The sequence below is a fragment of the Geotrypetes seraphini genome, chromosome 19 (genome assembly GCF_902459505.1).
Source record: "Geotrypetes seraphini chromosome 19, aGeoSer1.1, whole genome shotgun sequence".
In the NCBI taxonomy this organism is placed as follows: Eukaryota; Metazoa; Chordata; class Amphibia; order Gymnophiona; family Dermophiidae; genus Geotrypetes; species Geotrypetes seraphini.
The window spans coordinates 6,640,105-6,660,092 of NC_047102.1; the positions used below are offsets into that span (position 1 = coordinate 6,640,105).

The 19,988-nt window shown below is 42.5% G+C and overlaps 1 protein-coding gene across 3 annotated transcripts in view; it reads left to right on the forward strand.

Moving 5' to 3' along the window:
- The window catches only part of CAPRIN1 (cell cycle associated protein 1), a 45,391-nt gene that overhangs the window by 5,254 nt on the left and 20,149 nt on the right, over positions 1 to 19,988 (forward strand). For all 3 annotated transcript variants that reach the window (XR_004537578.1, XM_033928220.1, XM_033928219.1), the window contains exons 3-8: positions 5,906 to 5,968; positions 8,319 to 8,405; positions 10,120 to 10,358; positions 14,014 to 14,096; positions 15,993 to 16,130; positions 16,580 to 16,632. Coding sequence is in view for 2 of the 3 variants with exons in the window: in XM_033928220.1 (XP_033784111.1) it covers positions 5,906 to 5,968; positions 8,319 to 8,405; positions 10,120 to 10,358; positions 14,014 to 14,096; positions 15,993 to 16,130; positions 16,580 to 16,632 (663 nt within the window). In the remaining variant the exon portion in view is untranslated. The remainder of the gene's footprint in view (positions 1 to 5,905; positions 5,969 to 8,318; positions 8,406 to 10,119; positions 10,359 to 14,013; positions 14,097 to 15,992; positions 16,131 to 16,579; positions 16,633 to 19,988) is intronic.

Sequence of the window (19,988 nt, forward strand, 5' to 3'; positions counted from 1 at the left end):
CCTTTTAAAATCTGTCTGACCATTTCTGAAAGCATTACATTTTGCATACATTGAGGTCTAATCTAGGAGCGGTGACCCTATTCTCTGAGGGCCACAATATAGTGGGCTTTTCAAGATTTCAACAAATATATATGAGATTGATTTACACATGCTTCTTTATGCAAATAGTTCTCATGTATATTCATTGTGGAAATCTTGAAAACCCAACTAGGTGTGGCTCTCAATGGTCTTGGTTACCCACCCCTGGTCTATTCATCACACAAGTGAAAATGGATACATAAATGGCCTGGTGCTGCTGGAGAATATTAATACACAAGACTTTTCACTTGAGATGGGAGCCAGTGATATAAAGCAGTGCATGCCTATCACTTCCATTATATGCAAATCTGTCTTGTGCATATTCATTATGGCTTTCCTAAAAACCAATGGCTGGTGGTCTGCCTCAGGATGGGTTTGAGAACTACTGATATTTAAAGCTCCACAATGAAAGAGATATGGTAGGGACACATAGGCACAAATTTGTTCTACATATTTTCTTTGTTTTTGTTTTAGGGTAATGTTGTGCATTATTGCAATAGGTGCCTTTTGAGTACTGTTCTTTAGTAGGTGTTTACTAAAAGCAGAGATCTGTAGAATCCAGTTCTATGGGTACTTGAGCACCCTAAATATTAAACAAACTTTGTATTTAGGGAGAAGTAATTTAGCATCCCCAATAATTTTGAAAAGTTGGTTTCTGTGTAAATTTCTATTGTCCACAGAGTGCACTATGACATGGAGCAAAAACAAAATTTTGGTGTTTGGCCTATCATTTTCAATTAAACTAGTTTTATTTATTAAGATACCTGCCCAAAATGCATGTTCCGGGTGAGTTACAAAAATACAGTATATTTAAAAAAACAAGACCCAAAAACAGCTCACAGACACACCAAATATAAACAAGATACAATAAATATACCACAATTTTCTACAAGGAATCAATGTGGTTTTCAATAAGATTTAGAGCAAGCTCTTAAATTACATTGTTAGGAGGTTTAACCCTAGGAGGAGGGGTGGAAGGATAGAGAGTAGAGAATGACACGGGGAAAAATTCTGTCCATGTCACTGCCCCGTCCCCAGACCACCATCCCCTTCACCACCCCGTCCCCGCTGTCCCCTTCACCGCCCCGTCCCCGCAGCATCCATACAAGCCTCAGTACTGCAATATTTAGCTTATTCCTGCCTTATAAATCAAAGTTATGGCTGCTGAACTAGAGAAAGAGATGTTCATTCAGTTGGCAGGACTTTGTTTATAAATTTTTATCAACACAACTAATATACTACTTTATCCCAAAGCAAAAAGGAAATTTTTTCTACCTTTGTTGTCTGGTTTCTGCTTTCCTCATCTTCTCATTCAATTCCTTCCATCCACTGTCTTGTCTTCTCTCAGCGTCTTCCATTTGCTCTGTTATTGTGCTTCTTCCCTCCGCTCCCCCCCATAGTCTGGCATCTCTGTCTTCTCCCCACTCTGTCTTCCCCATTTCCCTTCCAGTGTCTTCTGCCCACTCTTGTCTTCCCCTTTTCCCTTCCAGCGCCTTCTCTCCACCACCTACTGGACCACATGAATACTAGGACCAGCTTTTGGATTTTTATTATATTTATTTTATGCATGTTATACATGTTTTTATGAATTTTTATTGAATAAATTCCTGCACCTTGCACATTCCACTGCAGTTTTGTTTTTTCTGTTTTCTCCATAGGTACATTATTAGTTAACTTCAATCCCAACACAATCCTATAAACAGTATTCTGAATATGTAGTAACATCAACTGTTTCTTAAGTGTTACAGTAATTAATATAGTTTTTTTACAAAAACATGAACTTGCACTAACCAATTTCTTCCTAGATAAAATGACTGCAAATTCTATGTCCCCTCTACAACTGAAATATTAGACTAAACTACACTATTAGTTTGAGCCTGCAGACAACTCTGCGCCTAAGATCACTATAAGAACTCGTGCTTCTGACTAGCTTGGAATATTACACCTGCCCCCCAAATGGTGCAGAAAGGTTCAAACTTCTCTATTGCAACTAAAAAAAACTTCAGTTTATCACATTTGAATTTTAACTTATTCCTGCTCATTGACTTGGCACCAATTCCATACAGTTCCCAAACTGTACCGATTTATTTTAATTAAATTAAATTTAGTATTTATAGAGCACTCGTAGCCTAAGTGGTTTACATTCAGGTACTCAAGTATTTCTCGCTATCTGTACCAATGGGTTCACAACCTGACTATTATAATGCAGCATCCTAGCCATCCCCGAGCTCAACAAGAATTGGGTATTATCTAAAAGTCAAACTGGTGATTCATCCTTAAATATCAAAGGGAAAAGACAAGATCCCTATGGTACCCTTCAACATTACAAAATGTAGAAACAGCAGAACCAAATAGTACATACGGATATCTTGCCAAAAACAACCACTGATCTGTGCCATTTCAAACAAATGTCCGTTTGCTAAAGTATGAAAGTTTAAAATAAATATCCTGTAATGTGTTTGTAACAGTGTCACTAGTACCCTGAAGAAACATGAATATTAAGCCTGGTGGTGTTTGTATATTTTTGGATAGCTCAGATTGAGGTGACCAGTGTAGGAACAACTTTCTCTGGTTATAGGCATAGCAGTTGATATAGATATACTGGTATAATATAGCATAATGATCTTTTGATTCATTGCCCCATATCTTGTATAGAAAAGATCAATGTAGTTTTGTCAAATATTTAGTACTGAAATAAAATGATTATTATCTGTTTAAGAAAACATAATTTAGAGGGTGATTTTATTAACAAGATGTCTTAAGATTTATTTATTTACAAAATAGAGTGGACCTTTTTTTTTGCCTATTTTGATGTTTCCCAAGTCGGCCTGGAGTACCCCCTTGCCAGTCAGGTTTCAGGATATCCACCGTGATGCATGAGTTGATTTGTATACACTGCCTCCATTGTATGCAAATTTATCTTGTATATTTATTGTGGATATTCTAAAAACTCCAGGTCTGATTTGGGAAACATCTTGGCAATGTGTACATCTTGTGTATATATAATACTAGGTTCGCCATGCTACGTATGCCATGCCATGCTATGCTTGTCATGCTATGTCCTGTATAAAAACATATAAATATGTATGTAAACTTGTAACCTGTTCAGAGCTCCCCCTGGGAGGATGAGATATAAAGCCAAATAAATATGCCATTTTATAAAACAGGCTTCTAGAATGCACGTTTACACTCTAGAGATGATGATAATAATAATAACAGTTTATATACTGCAATACCGTTAAATTCTATGCGGTTTACAATAGATTAAGCGAGGTACAAATTGTTTGATATTCCAAATCTATAGTGTAAGAAATTATATTGCCTCTAGTCTTAAATTAAGCCAAAGAAGATGAGATTTTGTACTATGGTATCCAAATTTGACTTAGAGGTGAATGCAGAAGTCTTGTTAGATGTTTGATATATTGGTATAAGATTTCCCATGTACAGTATAAGCATGTATGATAGCATGCATGACTTTACAAGTACCACAAAGATATAACCCAAAACATAATTTGGGAAAAGTAGGGGCAGAATTGTGAAGTAAATGCATATTCACACGTACATGAGCGAGGTCAGGTGCAACTTTGTGCAAGAGTTATATATGCAGCACTATGGATTATTAGGTTAGCTGCAGTGCAGTTTATAATATATACATTCACCTTGGCAAAAAAAACTTTGAGCAATTTTTGATAGGTCAGTGTCTGAATGAAACATTTGCTATAGAAGAACCAGAGACAGTGTTAATGTAATCAAGTTGGTAGCTTAAAAAAAGTTCCTCTTTCAGCTAGCTTCTAGAAATGAATTGAACCCTTTCCATGTAATTAACTTGGTGCCTGTGTATTGTATATTCTAGTTGTGATTTTTAATCTGAGTTAACTGATGCATGTTGCACTGTTACATCTTGTATGTGAACACTGTCAATATGTTATATTTATATATCTGAAATACTGTATAATTGCTTGGTACTGAATTGGAGAGACATCTTCAAGAAGAGTTTGCCGAATGGAAAAGCATGTATTAAAATTTTATAGTATGGTGGTTTCAGGGCCTGGTGATCTTATATCTAAAGCTCCTAGTTATTTTCTAATATGAAAGCTAGCTTTCAGGTAGTCTCTGAGGTACCAGGTACATTGCTTTTTTGAGTATAAGGGCAGAAGTACAAATGCTTGTTAGATCTTGTTCAATTTCTGCCGTCAAACAGTGAAAATGTTCCATCTTCTGTTTTAATTGTTACAGGACAACCTGTATTATTTTGGTGAGTGATTTCCATGCTCTCTTGTTTTGACAGTTTCTTCATGCATCTTTGTACTTCCAGCTTACCATATATATTCAAAAATAAGTTGAGACCACCATTTCTTCCCAAAAGGAGGAAAATGGTTGACTCGAATATAAGTCGGGTGGATTAATATTCAAGTGCCCTGTCCTGCCCTGCCAATATCTGCTCCCAGTGCCCCCTCCCTCTCTTGTTAGGCTTTGCACCCAGCCCCCTCCCTGCCAGGCATTACACCCAGCCCCTTTCCCTCCCTCCCACCCAGGCTCTTCACCCTGTACCCCCCTCACTGCCCTGTCCATCGTACCTCTTATGTGCTGGAATCCCTGGCAGTCCAGAGGTGTAGCGAGCAAGAGCGAGCTTTCCACGCTCCTGCCTCGCTGCTAACCCGGTCATTGCTCGCTGCCGTGAGTTCCAGCTTCAGCCACTGAGCAGTACCAAGTAGGAGCGTGCATTGGCGCTGTTCGGCACTGAGCGGCTTTCTGAATCGCTCCTGCAAATTTTTGTGAGAAGCCACTCAGTGCCGAGCAGCACCAAAGTGCTCTTCTGCTCAGTACCGCTCAGTGGTAGAAGCTGGAACTCACGGCAGTGAGCGAGTGACCGGGTTAGCAGAGCAGGAGCATGGAAAGCTCATTCCTGTCTGCTACACCTCTGGACCACCAGGGATTCCAGCAGCAAAGGTGGACAGGGCAGGGAGGGGCGACAGGGTGCAGAGTCTTGCGGCCTGGTGGAGGCCTGCAATAAGTCTGGGAGGGGATTGAGTGGGTGCTGGCAGGAATATAAAACAGGACCCCCATTTTTGGGCCAATTTTTGGCCCCAAAATACCAGTTTATATTCAAGTATATACGGTAATTGGAATCGGAACTGGGATCTGTTGCAAATAAAACTTTATTCCTCTTTCTCAAATTTATATTCCCTCCATGCCTAGAGTTGTACAGTATTGCTCTGAAAAAGGGACCTAATGATCTTGATAAACTAAACTAAACCTTAAGTTTGTATACCGCATCATCTCCACAGAAGTAGAGCTCGGCACGGTTTACAGGAATTGATATAGAAAGGAACTCCAAAAAAAGTAGATGAACTTGGTACAGAGAAGTTTAGAGAGACTTAGTATAAGCAAGCTACTCTGGTTTATTTTTGTGTCGTGGAAGAGCTTCCTAGTGGTTGAGCAGTAGGTTAAGAACTGGGAAGCTTGGGCTTGAATCCTGTTTTTCCTGCTGACACTTCTTATGACCTTGAGCAAGCCACTTCATCATCTGTTGCCTCGAGTATGAAATTTAGAATGTAAGCCCTTGGAAGTAAGGAGCTTACCTGTTCTATACTTGGTTGACTTGCCTTGAGTTTGGATTTGAAAAGACAAGTAATAAAACTAAAATCAAACTACTGCATCTTACTGGCTATTCAGCTTGTTGCCAAGGACTAATGGGGTTATTGGATATTTTAGATAAGAATTTAATAGGACTAATGTGCATTCTGTAGTTGCTGAAAAAATTAGTTTCCTTTTTGAGTTGTAAAATGTTCTGATCTCAGTGTGTGTATGATTTTGTTTTTACTAGGGTAAGCTTGATGATTACCAGGACAGAATGAACAGAGGGGAGCGCCTGAACCAGGATCAGCTGGTAAATGCTTTAGTTCATGTTCTTTCATTTTGGGGTCTTTTTACAAAGCTATGTAGATAACGCTTGTCTAATGCAACAAAACCTAGAGTACAGCAGAACATGCTCCAGTGTCTTGCAGTAACCTTGAAATCTGCATATATCAAATACAATGACCCTTTTGTTTTTAAAATAATTATCTTTTAATATTTAACATTTTAATTTTAAACCATGATATTTTGAAAAAAATATTGATTTTTCTATTAATTCTTATCTAGCTACCCATAGAAAAATTGCAGGTTATTAACAAAAAATATATTGAAGAGTTGTTTTGAGCTGACCTTTGAGCAGTACATCTTGAAACTTGGAGGCTCAGCATTTGGGGTGGCCATTTCTCAATATCAGTTTGGTCTGGGCATTCTATGGTGGTGACACACTCGGTGAAGGTAAGAAGATGACTGCTGCTATAGTAGTGGCTTGTGTCTGCCAACCCATATCCCTAAGAGAGAGCCTTGGAAGAATCACTTATGGGGTTGTGGACATTCGGCAGTCACCTAGGTGCTCCTAAGATAGCTAGAAAGGAGAAAAGATGAGTATTACTTTTAAGAGGAATTCTTTTAGGACCAAATTCTATAAATGATGCTGAAAAATCAGCTTCAACTAAAATACGCTAATACATGGCGCTCAAAGGTGGGCTTTTACAAAGGTGTGCTGCCAATCAGCACATGCTAAATGTTGAGCCATTCATAGGAATAGAATGGGCGGCTTGGCACTTAGTGTGTGCACCTTTGTAAAAGGACCCAATAGTTAGGCACAGTTTGTAGAATAGCACTTGTTGCCAGGAACCATGCCTAAAGAGGTGTAACTAAACTATGGTATAAAACCTCTCACCTACGTTGGGCGCCGACCCTCCTTATTCTATAATGGCATGCATAAATTACAGGACTCTCCCAGGGCCACACCCTGTTTTTGGGGGGGAAATGTGTACAAAATTTATGCTTGGCTCCTGACGCTTAAAAGTATGCATGTCAATTTTAATTGATGGTAAGCTCTTAGTGTTAGGGCTATGTACCCAGGAGGAACATTTCAAATAAATCTTCTTAATTTGAGACAGCTAAGTACTACTTTTCAGTTTCATTAGTTTTTGTTCTATATAGCATTTTTATGCCATACAAAATGTAAAAATTTCACCACTGATATTACAAATGAAATGGCTACAAGTGTAAATCTTGCCTTTGTGGTTACATCCTAGAAATAGCTGGTTGCCAAACTACAGTACTTAAAAAATTTTTTAAATATATATATATAAATCAAAGATATAGGGATCCTTTTACTAACTTAACTGTAGGACATGTTCAGATGTCGTAAATGCTCTGGTTGAGGGGTTTGCCTGGGGGGTGGGGAGTAGCATGTCTGCACTAATCAGTGCAGGATTACTAAGTGAGCCCTTATCACTTACAAAATAAGAGTGGCAATTTCTATTAATGGCTACACACTAATGGCAATATTAGCACATGACCAAACAAACTTGAGAGATTTTCAATGATTCAGTGAAATCCATGTACCAAAAGAGCAGCACATAGGCCTCAAGAAAGGTTATTCAAAGACTCAACTGGGCAAATGCCTGCTTCAAGGGGGGTCAACTGTAATTATTATTCAATGGATTCCAGTGTAACATGGTCTGATGTGTCCACTCCTAATAATGTTGGACTTTGCAAGGAAACATGTGTATAACATTCAAGCTTGGAATAGCAGTATGTGTCGCTCAGTCAAAGTTAACTTTGTTTCTGACTGGACTAAATAGACAGCATGGTTCTTGTCTGAAGTAATAGTCTATGGCAGCGGTAGGAATAAGATTGGGAGGTTGTGGTATTGTGAACGTTCCACCATTCACCCAAGCAAAGAGCAGATGATAGTATAACAGTACTGCAGGTCATGGAGTAGTCCATTGGGTGCCAGCAGACTACAGTTCTAGAAAAACAAACCAGGATGGTGCTATGAGAATTTTGATGGCTGGCTTCTGTTGAACAATGCAGTGGGGATCTACTGGGCTGGATTTTGAGCAGTGGCCTCACTAGTGCTAGTTGCAGTTTAAATTATAGCTTAGAGGCAAGGCAGGATACTGGATGAAGTATAGCATCTTGATGCTGATCTGCCTGGAGTGGTAGAGAAAATCTAACCATAGATACAGTGTTGTATCCTGTTAATGGTCAAACTTTTATAGCTGGCAGTATGGGATAGGTGGACAGTCTGGATGGACTGCTCTTTTTTTCCATCATCTACTTTCTACTTCTAATAATGAACTTGTTCTTTGATAGAAAACTCATCCTTGAGCTTTCTAATCTGTTGCTCTTTGTATGCATTCTCTTTGCAGGATGCAGTGTCAAAGTACCAGGAAGTGGTAAATAACATGGAATTTGCTCGAGAACTTCAGAGGAGTTTCATGGCCCTGAGTCAAGATGTAAGTTGAACATTTTCTTCTCAAAAGATGTTAGGCTCCTTGAACCAGCCCAGATAGCATGGACAAATATGCCTCTCCTGAAAAAGTCTTTTTTTTTCCTCCTTAAAATATACACTGTCCAAATTAACTTCCATCCCAAGGATATCACATGCCTTTTGAGTAAATGTAGCTGCACTGTGTGTCTTTTCTACACCCTTTTCTGCATTTAAAAGAGTCTTTACACAAGAAAAAGGCTTCATAACATTATAGAACTCAACAGGGGCATATTTGAGATGTTGGCTACAATTAAAAGCTTTGAATTGTCATTGTATATTTTTAAATTTATATGCCCCTCATGGTGAACAGCACTCTATTAGTAGTAGTGCTGAAAAATGATATCTGACTTTGTTCCCTCCCTGTACTGTATATAATATGGAAACTACTTTGGTTTTACCACAGAAAGCAGGAAATCAAATGCATTACCTTTTAGCATGAGCAACAAATTGTACAGAAATACCTTTGGAAGTATGCTAAAAGAGCAGTTTTTGAACATTTTTTAGGATGTTAAATAGAAATCTGCTGTCTGGTGGTGTTGATTGGCAGCATAAATGCTTTTGAGTCCGTTACTATTTCCTCTTTAAATTACCATTTTAGTTTGGTTTAGCAAAAATGTCGCAAAACCATTTATATGTTGATTTCGTCAGGGAGCTGTCTTACAGAAAAAGGGGCAACACTGATAGGAAGAAGTATCATGTGTCAGCTGGGGCTGTTGCCATAGACTTGGAGTATACGTGAGATGGACAAAAGTTTAGCAACAAAGGAAGGTTGTGTGATCATTCTATTTTGTGGCGTGGATCAAATGTGGAGGGGGGAAACCAAAGGGACAGAGGTTGGAGATAAGAGAAGAGGAATGGTGAAGGTCTTGAAGAGCAGCATATGTGTTTGAGTGTGGGAATAGCAGTAACTGGGAAGGTTGTAGGAGCTTGGGGTGGAGAGGAAGGTCGAGATTGTTGTACATGAAAAAAATAGGACATTCCCCAAAAATAAGCCCTAGAGTATGTGCTGTTTTTTTTTTTTTTTTGGGGGGGGGGGTTTGGAGTACAAATTAATGTTTTGGGGGAAACACGGTAGTTGCCTCCTTGTCTTTATGAGCAGTGTAGAACAGTAGTTCCCAACCCTGTCCTGGAGGACCACTGGGCCAGTCAGGTTTTCAGGATAGCCCTAATGAATATGCATGAGAGATCTGCATATAATGGAGGTGCCAGGCATGCAAATCTGCTCCATGCATATTCATTAGGGCTATCCTGAAAACCCGACTGGCCTGGTGGTCCTCCAGGACAAGGTTGGGAACCACTGGTCTAGAACCTATGGGTTTGTGTTTGTGGGTCAGTGTATGAAGACAGACAAAAATGCTTGTTGGTTTTGCACTATAATGGATCCATGCAGCCTCAGTTAATCAGTATTTCTCAGTCTCCAGCTTATGGTGATAGGTGGACCATACAGCTTCTAGACTGGCTGAAAGACTAGCTCCATAGTCAGTTGGAGAACTGGATACCAGTTGAGCCAGTGTGTGTCTACTTGCTCCCAAAACAAAGGAAGATCAGCCGTATTGAGTATATGAAGAAAACTGTTCATCTTGTTTGGTGTAGAATCTTGGTAAGAATTCAGTGACCGTATTTACCATATTTGTCTTGGTAACAGTGCCATGTTGTGTTTTTTTTTCTGTCTTGACTAGATTCAGAAATCAATAAAGAAGGCAGCACGTCGGGAGCAGCTTATGAGAGAAGAAGCAGAACAGAAACGCTTAAAAACAATTCTTGAGCTGCAATTTATATTGGACAAATTGGGTGATGAAGAAGTACGCAGTGATTTGAAGCAAGGATTAAATGGTGTACCCATATTGACAGAAGAGGAGCTGGCCCTGTTTGATGAGTTTTACAAACTGGTTGAACCTGAAAGAGACACAAATCTGAGGTAGCAACAGACATACTCGTTTTGTTAAAAACAGTATTCATCACAAAAGTTTTTGTATGAAGATAAGAATAGCCATTCTGAGTCAGACCAATGGTCCATCTAACCCAGTATCCTGTTTCTACAGTGGCCAATCCAGGTCACAAGTACCTGGCAGAAACCCAAATAGTAGCTCTTCAAGCAGTGGCACACCTAGTTTTACCAAGTATTTCTTGGGTTTTATGATAACTTTTTGTTTTGTTGACTGCATGTTCTGAAATATTTTTATTTGCTGCTGAACAGTATCTGTTAAAAGAATGGCAGCTGACAAAATTGCAGCAGTGATGTTTCTCAATGTGTGTGTGCTATGTATGTATCATTAACTGCATCGGTGAGCAAATCTTAAATTCTTTAGCGTCCTTCCACATTGGCACAGACGGATGTTTATGCTCCTCTACCAGCAGGTAGAGATTGAGAACACACTGATGCTCAATCAGCAGTATAAGTGGGCTGTGCAAGTCCCTCTTAAAATCAGTCTGTTTTCAGTCTAGCAGGTGGAGATGGTAAGCCTATGCGGTTCTGTTTCTATTTTCTTGGCCTTTGGTTAGGGACTGTTGGAAAGAATAGGCAGGGACCATTCTGGTCTTCTTGTCCGGACTGAGCTTGTGTCCCATGGGGGATAGGGCCTGTTAAACTTCGGGGATGTCACACTCAAGCGGCTGAGTCCTTCCCTCCTCTCCCCAATTTTTATTTAGAGGTGCCTCAATCAGCTGTATGCCTTGCCTGTGGGCACTGATTACAGCTTGGAGAACGAGTGGGGTCGTCTTCTTTAAAATTTAAAGTAAAAAAAAAATCTGTTATTAGTGCCTTCTAGCTAACCAGCAACTGAATTGAGCCTGCCTCATGGTTCACAATGAGCACTTCTCGGCCTAAGAAGTGCTCGGTGTGCTCCCGCCAAGGTCCCAATGCAGCTAGCGTTTGTTGTTTTTGCTCACGGTCACGTGAAGGGGAAACCTTGGGTTCGGCTTCATGTGCCGGCAGGAGGGATTTCCTGCTAGCCACGAAGGGAAAATTGACCATGGGCAGTGGGGAGGCCTGGGATTCCCCAACCATTGAAGGCTCTGGGGTTTCCCCAGTCATTGCAGCTGCCACTGGCAAGGAGGCCTGGGGATTCCCTTTTTGCGGCTGGTTCTTTTTGGGCCTCTTCAGTGCTTTCGACCTTGGGAGTGTTTTTCGGAAGGCTTTTTTCTTCTCTGGCGGAACCAAAGATTTGTGAGCCCTGCCCTGTTTAGGGCACTGTTCGAGCACTTGTTTTTCAGTATTCTGTGTCTACAGCAGCTGGGTATACTGTATAGCTGAGGATTGGATTTGGTGTCTTTGGTTCCTGGGTCCAAGTGGAGAACTGATCATCTTGGACAGGGGTAGGCAATTCTGGTCCTCGAGAGTCACAGGCAGGCCAGGTTTTCAGGATATCCACAATAAATAATGCATGAGATAGATTTGCATCTCAAAGAGGCAATGCATGCAAATTGCCTACTCCTTATATAGGAGAATATCCAGGGTCCTACTTCGGGCCAGCCACTTGCTTGGCGAATACCTGGAAGACTTGCAGGACTTTTCTTTTCTCCCCACCCTTCTCCAGGAAACAAAAAGAGCACTATTCTAAGACAAAGACTGATGAGCAGACCACTAGTACTTCAGTGTGACCAATGGGTTAGGAGGGAATGCTGGCAGTCCATGGCTGCTTTATCATAAAACCTAAGCCACTCACGGAATGGCACAGTTAAAGGGACTCAGAATTGCTCAATTAACTTGTCTGTCACTCGGTCCTCTAGAAGGTAGTGGCAGTATGTATGTATGTATGTTAGATTTCTTATAGACCACCCTTTGAGTATACAGCAAAATAGTTTACAGTATTTGGTCTGAAAGGAAATACATCAAAACAGAAACAGTAGAGAAGAAAAAAGTATTATACCGTATCTACTCAAATAGCAAGGAGTTGGACGTGTTTGTTCCCTGGCCATGGTTGGACTAGCTCTTGTACATTCTCCCATGGCCCATGCTCGGTCGAGTCATTCGCAGGATTGCGACACATCCTGGCTCGATAGTCTGGTCTGGTAGGACTTAAGGAGAGTAAATTCGCAGGTAAGAACAAATTTTTCCATATATGTATTTAGCTTTGGCTATGGGTTCTAATTTGTACAGGAGAATGTTTGTCTTGCTACCTCAGTGATCGGGGACAATGTGTCTTAACTGGTCTACATTCACGTGCCAGATAAATATATAGCATCACTTAATCATTCAAGAATACTGCACCAAATCTTTGCTGCATTTATAGGTTAAAAAAAAAAGTGAAATTCACATTTTATTTTTCCAGGTAGATGTATTCTCTGCTGTTAAAACATAGTGCAAGTTGATTGCTAGGAGCATGTTGAAAAATGTTATAATTTTAGCATTTGTGGTGCAGCATGTTAAAAGTAGTTGGGTTTTTTTTTGTTGTTGTTTTTTTATATTTTTGTTGCTGCTTTCAGTTCTTATATACCAAATGGGGATTTCACTGTGTTCTAGCCAGTAATGTTTGTGTACTTCATAAAATGAAAAGTACCAACTTATCTTCCAAAAATAGTTTGCTTTTTTTTTTTCAAAATCTTACATCAAGTATATCGTATTATATCAATTAAATCATATACATTACTTGAAATTTCCTATATACCATCTTAAATTCATAAAATATCTCCCTCCCTCACCCACCCTTTCCATAATATCCTACCAACCCCCCCAAACCCCCCCATACATATAATGTATTCAGAAAAATTGATAAAATCTATAATATAACTATAAACCATCCCCCTTCCCATACTTATACTAGGCAATGTTCCATCAGGTGATGTCTTAAAAGCATTCAACCAAATAAAATCTCTGCCCAACTACTATTTTAGCAAACTTTTTTTTTTTTTTTTGCAAAAATAGTTTGCTAAAATAGTAGTTGGGCAGAGATTTTATTTGGTTGAATGCTTTTAAGACATCACATCAATGTAATATGAAAACAAGTTAATTCTTATTTTGTAACCTATGTATATTTTTCTTCTAACCAATTTGCACCTTGTAATCATTGACTGCTCAATGTCCTCGTATCTTATCTATTTATACATTGTAATTTGCTGACTGTACAGCTTTTCTTCATTGTGAACCGCCTAGAAGTCGCAAAACTATGGTGGTATAGAAAAATAAAGTTATTATTATTATTATTGATGAAACATTGTCTAGTGAAGTGAAAGCTTTTGATTTTAAAACATTTGTTTTTTTTTTATAAAAGTATCTCTATTCCAGCTACTAAAAAACACCCAAATTCTGAATGCATAATATGAAAGAAAAAAAATCCTAGTAATTTTTATTGTTTGAGTTTTCTATACTGCCTAATGGCTGAATGCACAAGGTAGTGTATAGCCTAAAAATAGTAGGAAAGGAACATCGTCAGCTAACAGGATAAGAAAAGAAAAAAAGCACATAAATCCCCTGTAAAGTCAACATATTCACAAATTGACAAATACAGGTATATAGATTGTTGTTGGGGACCAACTTGTATCGAAAAGCAGCAGAAAAGTGTTTTAGATTAGTCAGGTGTGCTGTTACATTTTACTTATTTTTAATGCTTATCCATTAACATTTTTGTTTGAAGGTTGAATGAACAGTATGACCAAGCTTCAGTTCACCTGTGGGATTTGCTGGAAGGCAAGGACAAGCCAATTTGTGGAACTACTTGTAAGTACAGAATTGCTGGCATAGCATCTTAGCAGGCACCAGATTTGAACACCTTTTTTTCAGTTTCCTGTTCAACAAGATTATAGCTGAACCTGTAAAATTGGTGCATGGTAAGTTGCAAGTGCTATTTGTCAGTGTACTGACTAATCGCATATAGCTGCATTGTAACCATGTTGTCAATGGAACCCACAGTTCTGTGTTTAAAAGTGAACACAGATTGCCAAGCAGTTATTTGGGCCAATGCCAGTTTGTTTCCTCAGCAGTGTATTCTCATGCTCATGGTATCTGGTTGTAGAGTTCTCATTCTCTGAGCTTAATTAATTTTAATTTAATTTAAAGTGGTGTCTTATATACCGCTAAATTTCCCAAAGGATTCGAAGTGGTTTACAAAACAATTAAATTGACTTAAGTAATGGCCAAAAATCTAATCAGGTACTTTGAATTTCCCTCTCTGTTCCAATGGACTCACAATCTAACTTATAGCATCTATGAAAGAAATAATTACTTACATTTACCTATATAAAGAGAAGGAAGAGGGAAAAGATAATGCAATAAATTCAATACGTAAGTACTTAAAAGGCACAACCGAAGGAAAACTTCAATATCGAAAACCCCCAAAGAAAAATCCTTAAAAAAAAAAAAGTAGGGAAAAAAATTAGCACAATTAAACAAGCGAGAGGCATGTCCTGTAAGCAGTTAGCTGGCACTGGCCTCTCTCCTCTCCCTGCACCACCCCTCCTCCAGGATCCCCCACCGGCAAAGTGACAGGTTCAGGGTAGTGGCCAGAAGGCCTCCGTGCATGCGTGGCTGTCGACGTGATGTCAATGTATGTGCACGACGTCATTGCGTTGACGTTCATGCACTTCTGGAGGCCTTCTGGCTGGGCACTGGTTTAATGTGCTGCTACACCGAAAAGTTTGCGGGACACTGATCTAAACAATGATAGTAGGGGTGCTATTCCATAAGAGAGAGCACCAGCTGCCTAGGTTGGTGTAGAATCTGCAACATCCTCTGCAGGAGGCTCTACAAGGCTATTAGGTGGTGCAGTTTGAAGACGGCAGCCCTTCTTTTATTTTATTTTTTTTTTAATGGTAGGGTCAGCGAGATATGACATGGCCCAAGAGTATTCCTCAATACCAATTATCATGGACAATATTGGTACTGTAGCAATGTTGAGTGAATTCATGATGCTGGCTTAGATGGTGCCGAATAATAGACAATGCTGATGTTCAGTTAGAGGAGTGCAGTCTCGGACACAAGTCAGTATAACAGGAATTGGCAAGCAGATATCCAACAATGGGTGGAGAACAGTACGATAGTATTTGACACATTGTGGGGAGCAACTGTGTCGAATGGTGTCATGAATTTTGCCTTACATGCTTTAAAAAGTCAGCACTGATGAAAATATTACCCCATATCTCCGACAATTGCATTGGCTGCCGGCTGTATTTTTAATTCAATACAAAGCAATTATGCTATGTCACCAATTTCTATATGGTACAATTCCTGAATTTTTATTAAAGTTTGTGTTCTGAGAGTTCAGCATTGCTGAAAACGAAAGCTAATCCTAAATATGTGGAAACAAATGCCATGACTTTTACATGTGCAGGAGTTAAGTTGTGGAATAGACTAGTTGGCTAAATTCGAAAATGTAGAGACAGGAACTCTTTCAGGAAAATGTTAAAAACACAACTATTTGTAGATGCATTTCTTTGAGCAATTGACCTTATGTAAAGATTGAATCTGTCTGTTTTGTTCTTATTTTGTTCTGACTTTTTAAATATTTTATGTATAACTTTTTATAAACCGTTTTGGAAAAAAATGGTTTAGAAATTTTAAAAATAAATAAATAAACTTGTGAGCAGTCATTTAAGGTTAACCTGCTTCTGTTTTCAGTCAAAGCCTTGAAGGATATAGTAGAACGTATTTTCCAGAGTGGTTATTTTGACAATGCTCATAACCACCAGAATGGCTTATGTGAGGAAGAGGAAGCTGCCCCTGTACCTATAACTGATGATCCAGCAGCAGAGCCTGGTAATTTTTTTTTCTCCTCCCCCATTATTTGGGTTAGCTGGCTTACAGTGCCATTTGTCCTGTCTTTGTGCTAGTGTACTACATAAACTATGACACGTAGCTCCTGATTGATAAGGCCCGACTTTAGTACAGGAAGAGGTGGTTGGAGCATACCGCGAGTGATTTCCTTCACTCACCAGCTCTCTGGCTGCCCTCTCCTGTCTCCCCTACTAAAAACTGTATTCACGGTTTTTCAACATTCACAGGGGTTCCTAGAACGGAACCCCCGCGAATATCTGGGGAGTACTGTATACCAGTCTACAGGCTAACAGAAAGAAAATTAGCAGGTAAGAAGCTAATTTCTTCTTCTGTATCGCACTGTCCTGGACCAAAATGTTCTGGTAACTTATGTTTCCACGTGACCAATAAATTAACACCTTTGTAAACCTGTTCCCTCCCCCCCTACTTAGAACCTGAGACAGCAGAAGAATATACTGAACAAAGTGAAGTTGAATCCACAGAGGTAAGCATTTCAACTCTGTACATAATTTCCCAAATAGAGTACTGCAGAATTCCAGTAGGCTCTGGTCTGGATATCATTCAGTTGAGCTACCATAAGAATTATCCAGAGATGCAATATGTGCACTTTTAAGAGATATGTGCCTCTTTCTCAGATGGGCTACTTTTCCTTGTATCTGAACTGCCAAAACATGTGGCACCATGTGAATGTCTCCCATGCACTGCAGCACCTTCAGACTACTGGAAATCTGAGAAGTAATAAGTTTTAAGTTTGGATGTTTTTGCTTTAAGGTACTTTTCGGCCTAGCCCCCAGATATATCTGACCTTTTCTCTTTTTCAACCAATCGACAAATGAGAAGCTCAAACGTGAATTTCATTTATCCCAGGACAAGCAGGCAGCATATTCTCACATGTGGGTGACGTCATCCACGGAGCCCCGACGCGGACAGCTTTTCAAGCAAACTTGATTGAAGCTTTCAAGTTTGCTAGTGCTGCACCACGCATGTGTGTGCCTTCCTGATCCACTAGAGGGCGCATACCCTCCTCATGGTCCTCAGTTCTTAGTTTTCCGCGGAGCCAGAAAGCCCTGTCTCTCTTCTCTCCGTTCTTTAAGTGCCTTTCTAGCACCGCGGCTTCTTTATTTTGTTAGGGAGTCGCTGTGCGCTGTTACTTGATCGTGTGTTTCTTTGTTTTCAAAAAAAAAAAAGGACTTTTTATTGTGTTTCTATCCGGCCGGCCCTTCTTGGGCCTCAGCCATGCGGCTAGGCCTCATTTGGCTGCAGCTGTATTTTCTTCTTCCCTGGCCTCTCTCCGGGCTCACCTCGTGTGAGCAGGATGGCCGGGACCCTTGTTCCTTCGTGGGAATCGGACTGAGTAGCTTCTATCCTTGGTAAGTCTTCTTTCTTTCTTTTTGTCTTCTAGCTGCATTACCTCGGTAATGCCATCGGCTGAGTCTCAGGCATTCCAGGCATCGAGTGCAGTCGTGCCCGCCTCTACGAGACCTTCAAAGCGTGCCTCCTCCCATGGGAATACTCATATCGAGGTTGCCCTTATGGAGCGCACTGCTGCACCTTTCTTACCTGTTCATGGGTACGGTGCTGACTTCGGAACCTCGATGTGCCTCGACGTCGGCTGGAGCTTCGTGCCTCGGCGTCGACTGAGGCTTCGTACATCAGTGTCGACTGAGGCTTCGTGCCTCGACGTCGATCGAGGCTTCGTGCCTCGACGTCGACAGGCTTCGTACCTCGACGTCGACTGAGGCTTCGTGCCTCGACGTTGACTGGGGCTTCGTGCCGCGAGGTCGTCTGAGGCTGCGTGCCTCGACGTCGACTGAGGCTTCGTGCCTCGACGTCGACGAGGGTTTCCTACCTGGACGTCGACTGAGGCTTCGTGCCTCGGCGTCGACTGAGGCTTCGTACATCAGTGTCGACTGAGGCTTCGTGCCTCGACGTCGATCGAGGCTTCGTGCCTCGACGTCGACAGGCTTCGTACCTCGACGTCGACTGAGGCTTCGTGCCTCGACGTTGACTGGGGCTTCGTGCCGCGAGGTCGTCTGAGGCTGCGTGCCTCGACGTCGGCTGAGGCTTCGGGCCTCGACGTCGACTGGGGCTTCGGGCCTCGACGTCGACTGAGGCTTCGTACGTCGACTGAGGCTTCGTGCCTCGGCGTCGACTGGGGCTTCGTGCCTCGGCGTCGACCGGGCTTCGTGCCTCGGCGTCAACTGAGGCTTAGTGCCTCGACCTTGACTGAGGCTTCGTGCTTCGACGTCGACTGGGGCTTCGTGCCTCGAGGTCGACTGAGGCTTCGTGCCTCGAGGTCGACTGAGGCTTCGTGCCTCGAGGTCGACTGGGGCTTCGTACCTCGGCGTCAACTGAGGCTTCGTGCCTTGACCTTGACTGCGGCTTCGTGCCTCGACGTCGACTGAGGCTTCGTGCCTCGACGTCAACTGAGGCATCGAGGGCAGTCGTGCCCGCCTCTACGAGACCTTCTGAGCGTGCCTCCTTCCATGGGAATACTCAGATCGAGGTTGCCCTTATGGAGCACACTGCTGCTCCTTTCTTACCAGTTCATTGGTACGGTGCTGCCTTCTGACCCTCGATGTGCCTCGACATCGCCTGGAGCTTCGTGCCTCAAAGTCGACGGAGGCTTCGTGCCTCGACGTCGATGGAGGCTTCATGCCTCGACGTAGCATGAGGTTTCGGGCCTCCACGTCGACCGGGCTTCGTGCCTTGCAGTCGACTGGGGCTTGGTGCCGCGCCGTCGCGTGGGGCTTGGTGCCTCGCCGCCGCCTGGGGCTTCGTGCCTTGAAGGCGTCTATGGCTTTGTGCGGGATTTTCGGCCTCAATGTCGACTGGGGCTTGAGGTCTCGATGTCGACGGAGGCTGGCTGCGACCGTGTGCTCCGCGCCCCTTGACGCTTGTGCTTCGACGTCGCCTGAGGCTTGTGCTTCTTCGCCGCCTGAGGCCTTGCGCCTCGATGTAGAAGGCGGCTGGGTGCCTCGACGTCGTCTAAGGCTTTGTGCTTGGATTTTCTGCCTCAATGTCGACTGGGGCTTGAGGTCTCGATGTCGACGGAGGCTGGGTGTCTCGGCGGATGCTTTGTACCTTCGACGTCGGCTGCGGCCGTGTGCTCCGCGTCCCTTGACGCTTGTGTTTCGACGTCGCCTGAGGCTTGTGCCTCGACGTCGACTGGGGCTCGGGGCCTCATCGTCGGCTGGAGCTCTGTGCCTCGTCGTTGCTGAGGCTTCGTACCGTCGACGGGGGCTTTGTGAGTTGACGTCGCTTGGGGCTTTGTGCCCTGTGGTTGACTATGGCCTTGTGTTTCGAAGTCGACTGTGGCTTGATACAGCAACGTCGCTGGGGGCTTTCTCCCGCGGCAGCGGCTGGGTTTTGGGCCTCGGTGTCGACTGCGGGTTTGCACCGGGGCGTCTCCGGCTCCGGTTCGAGAGGGTTCAGACTCTCTCCCTGCTCCGGTTCTATTGCTCCCGCCATGCGGCCTCTCGCTTGGCGCCGAGTGTGGCTGAGGTTCTGAGCCTCCAGGCTCGTCTCGCCGTTTTTACTTGCGCGAGTTCAGCGCTTATTGAGGCCTCTCTTGCGGTGCCCACTAACCGCCTCTCAGATCGCGACCTATCAGGACGCCTTCAGCTGAATCCCGTCTGCCCGGGGGGTTTGGACTCCTCCGGAGGGGGCCTCCGGATACCTTCCTTGTGTTACCTCGGCCTCCTTCGCAGCAGCCGCAATAGCTGCTGCAGCGCCGGGGTTGGGGTTAGCCGCCGGCTTCGGCGACTCCTGGTCGTCTTTTTGTCTATTCTCGCATAGCCTCTGGGCGGCTCTCCTTCTGGGGATTCCTCCCCTCCCTTC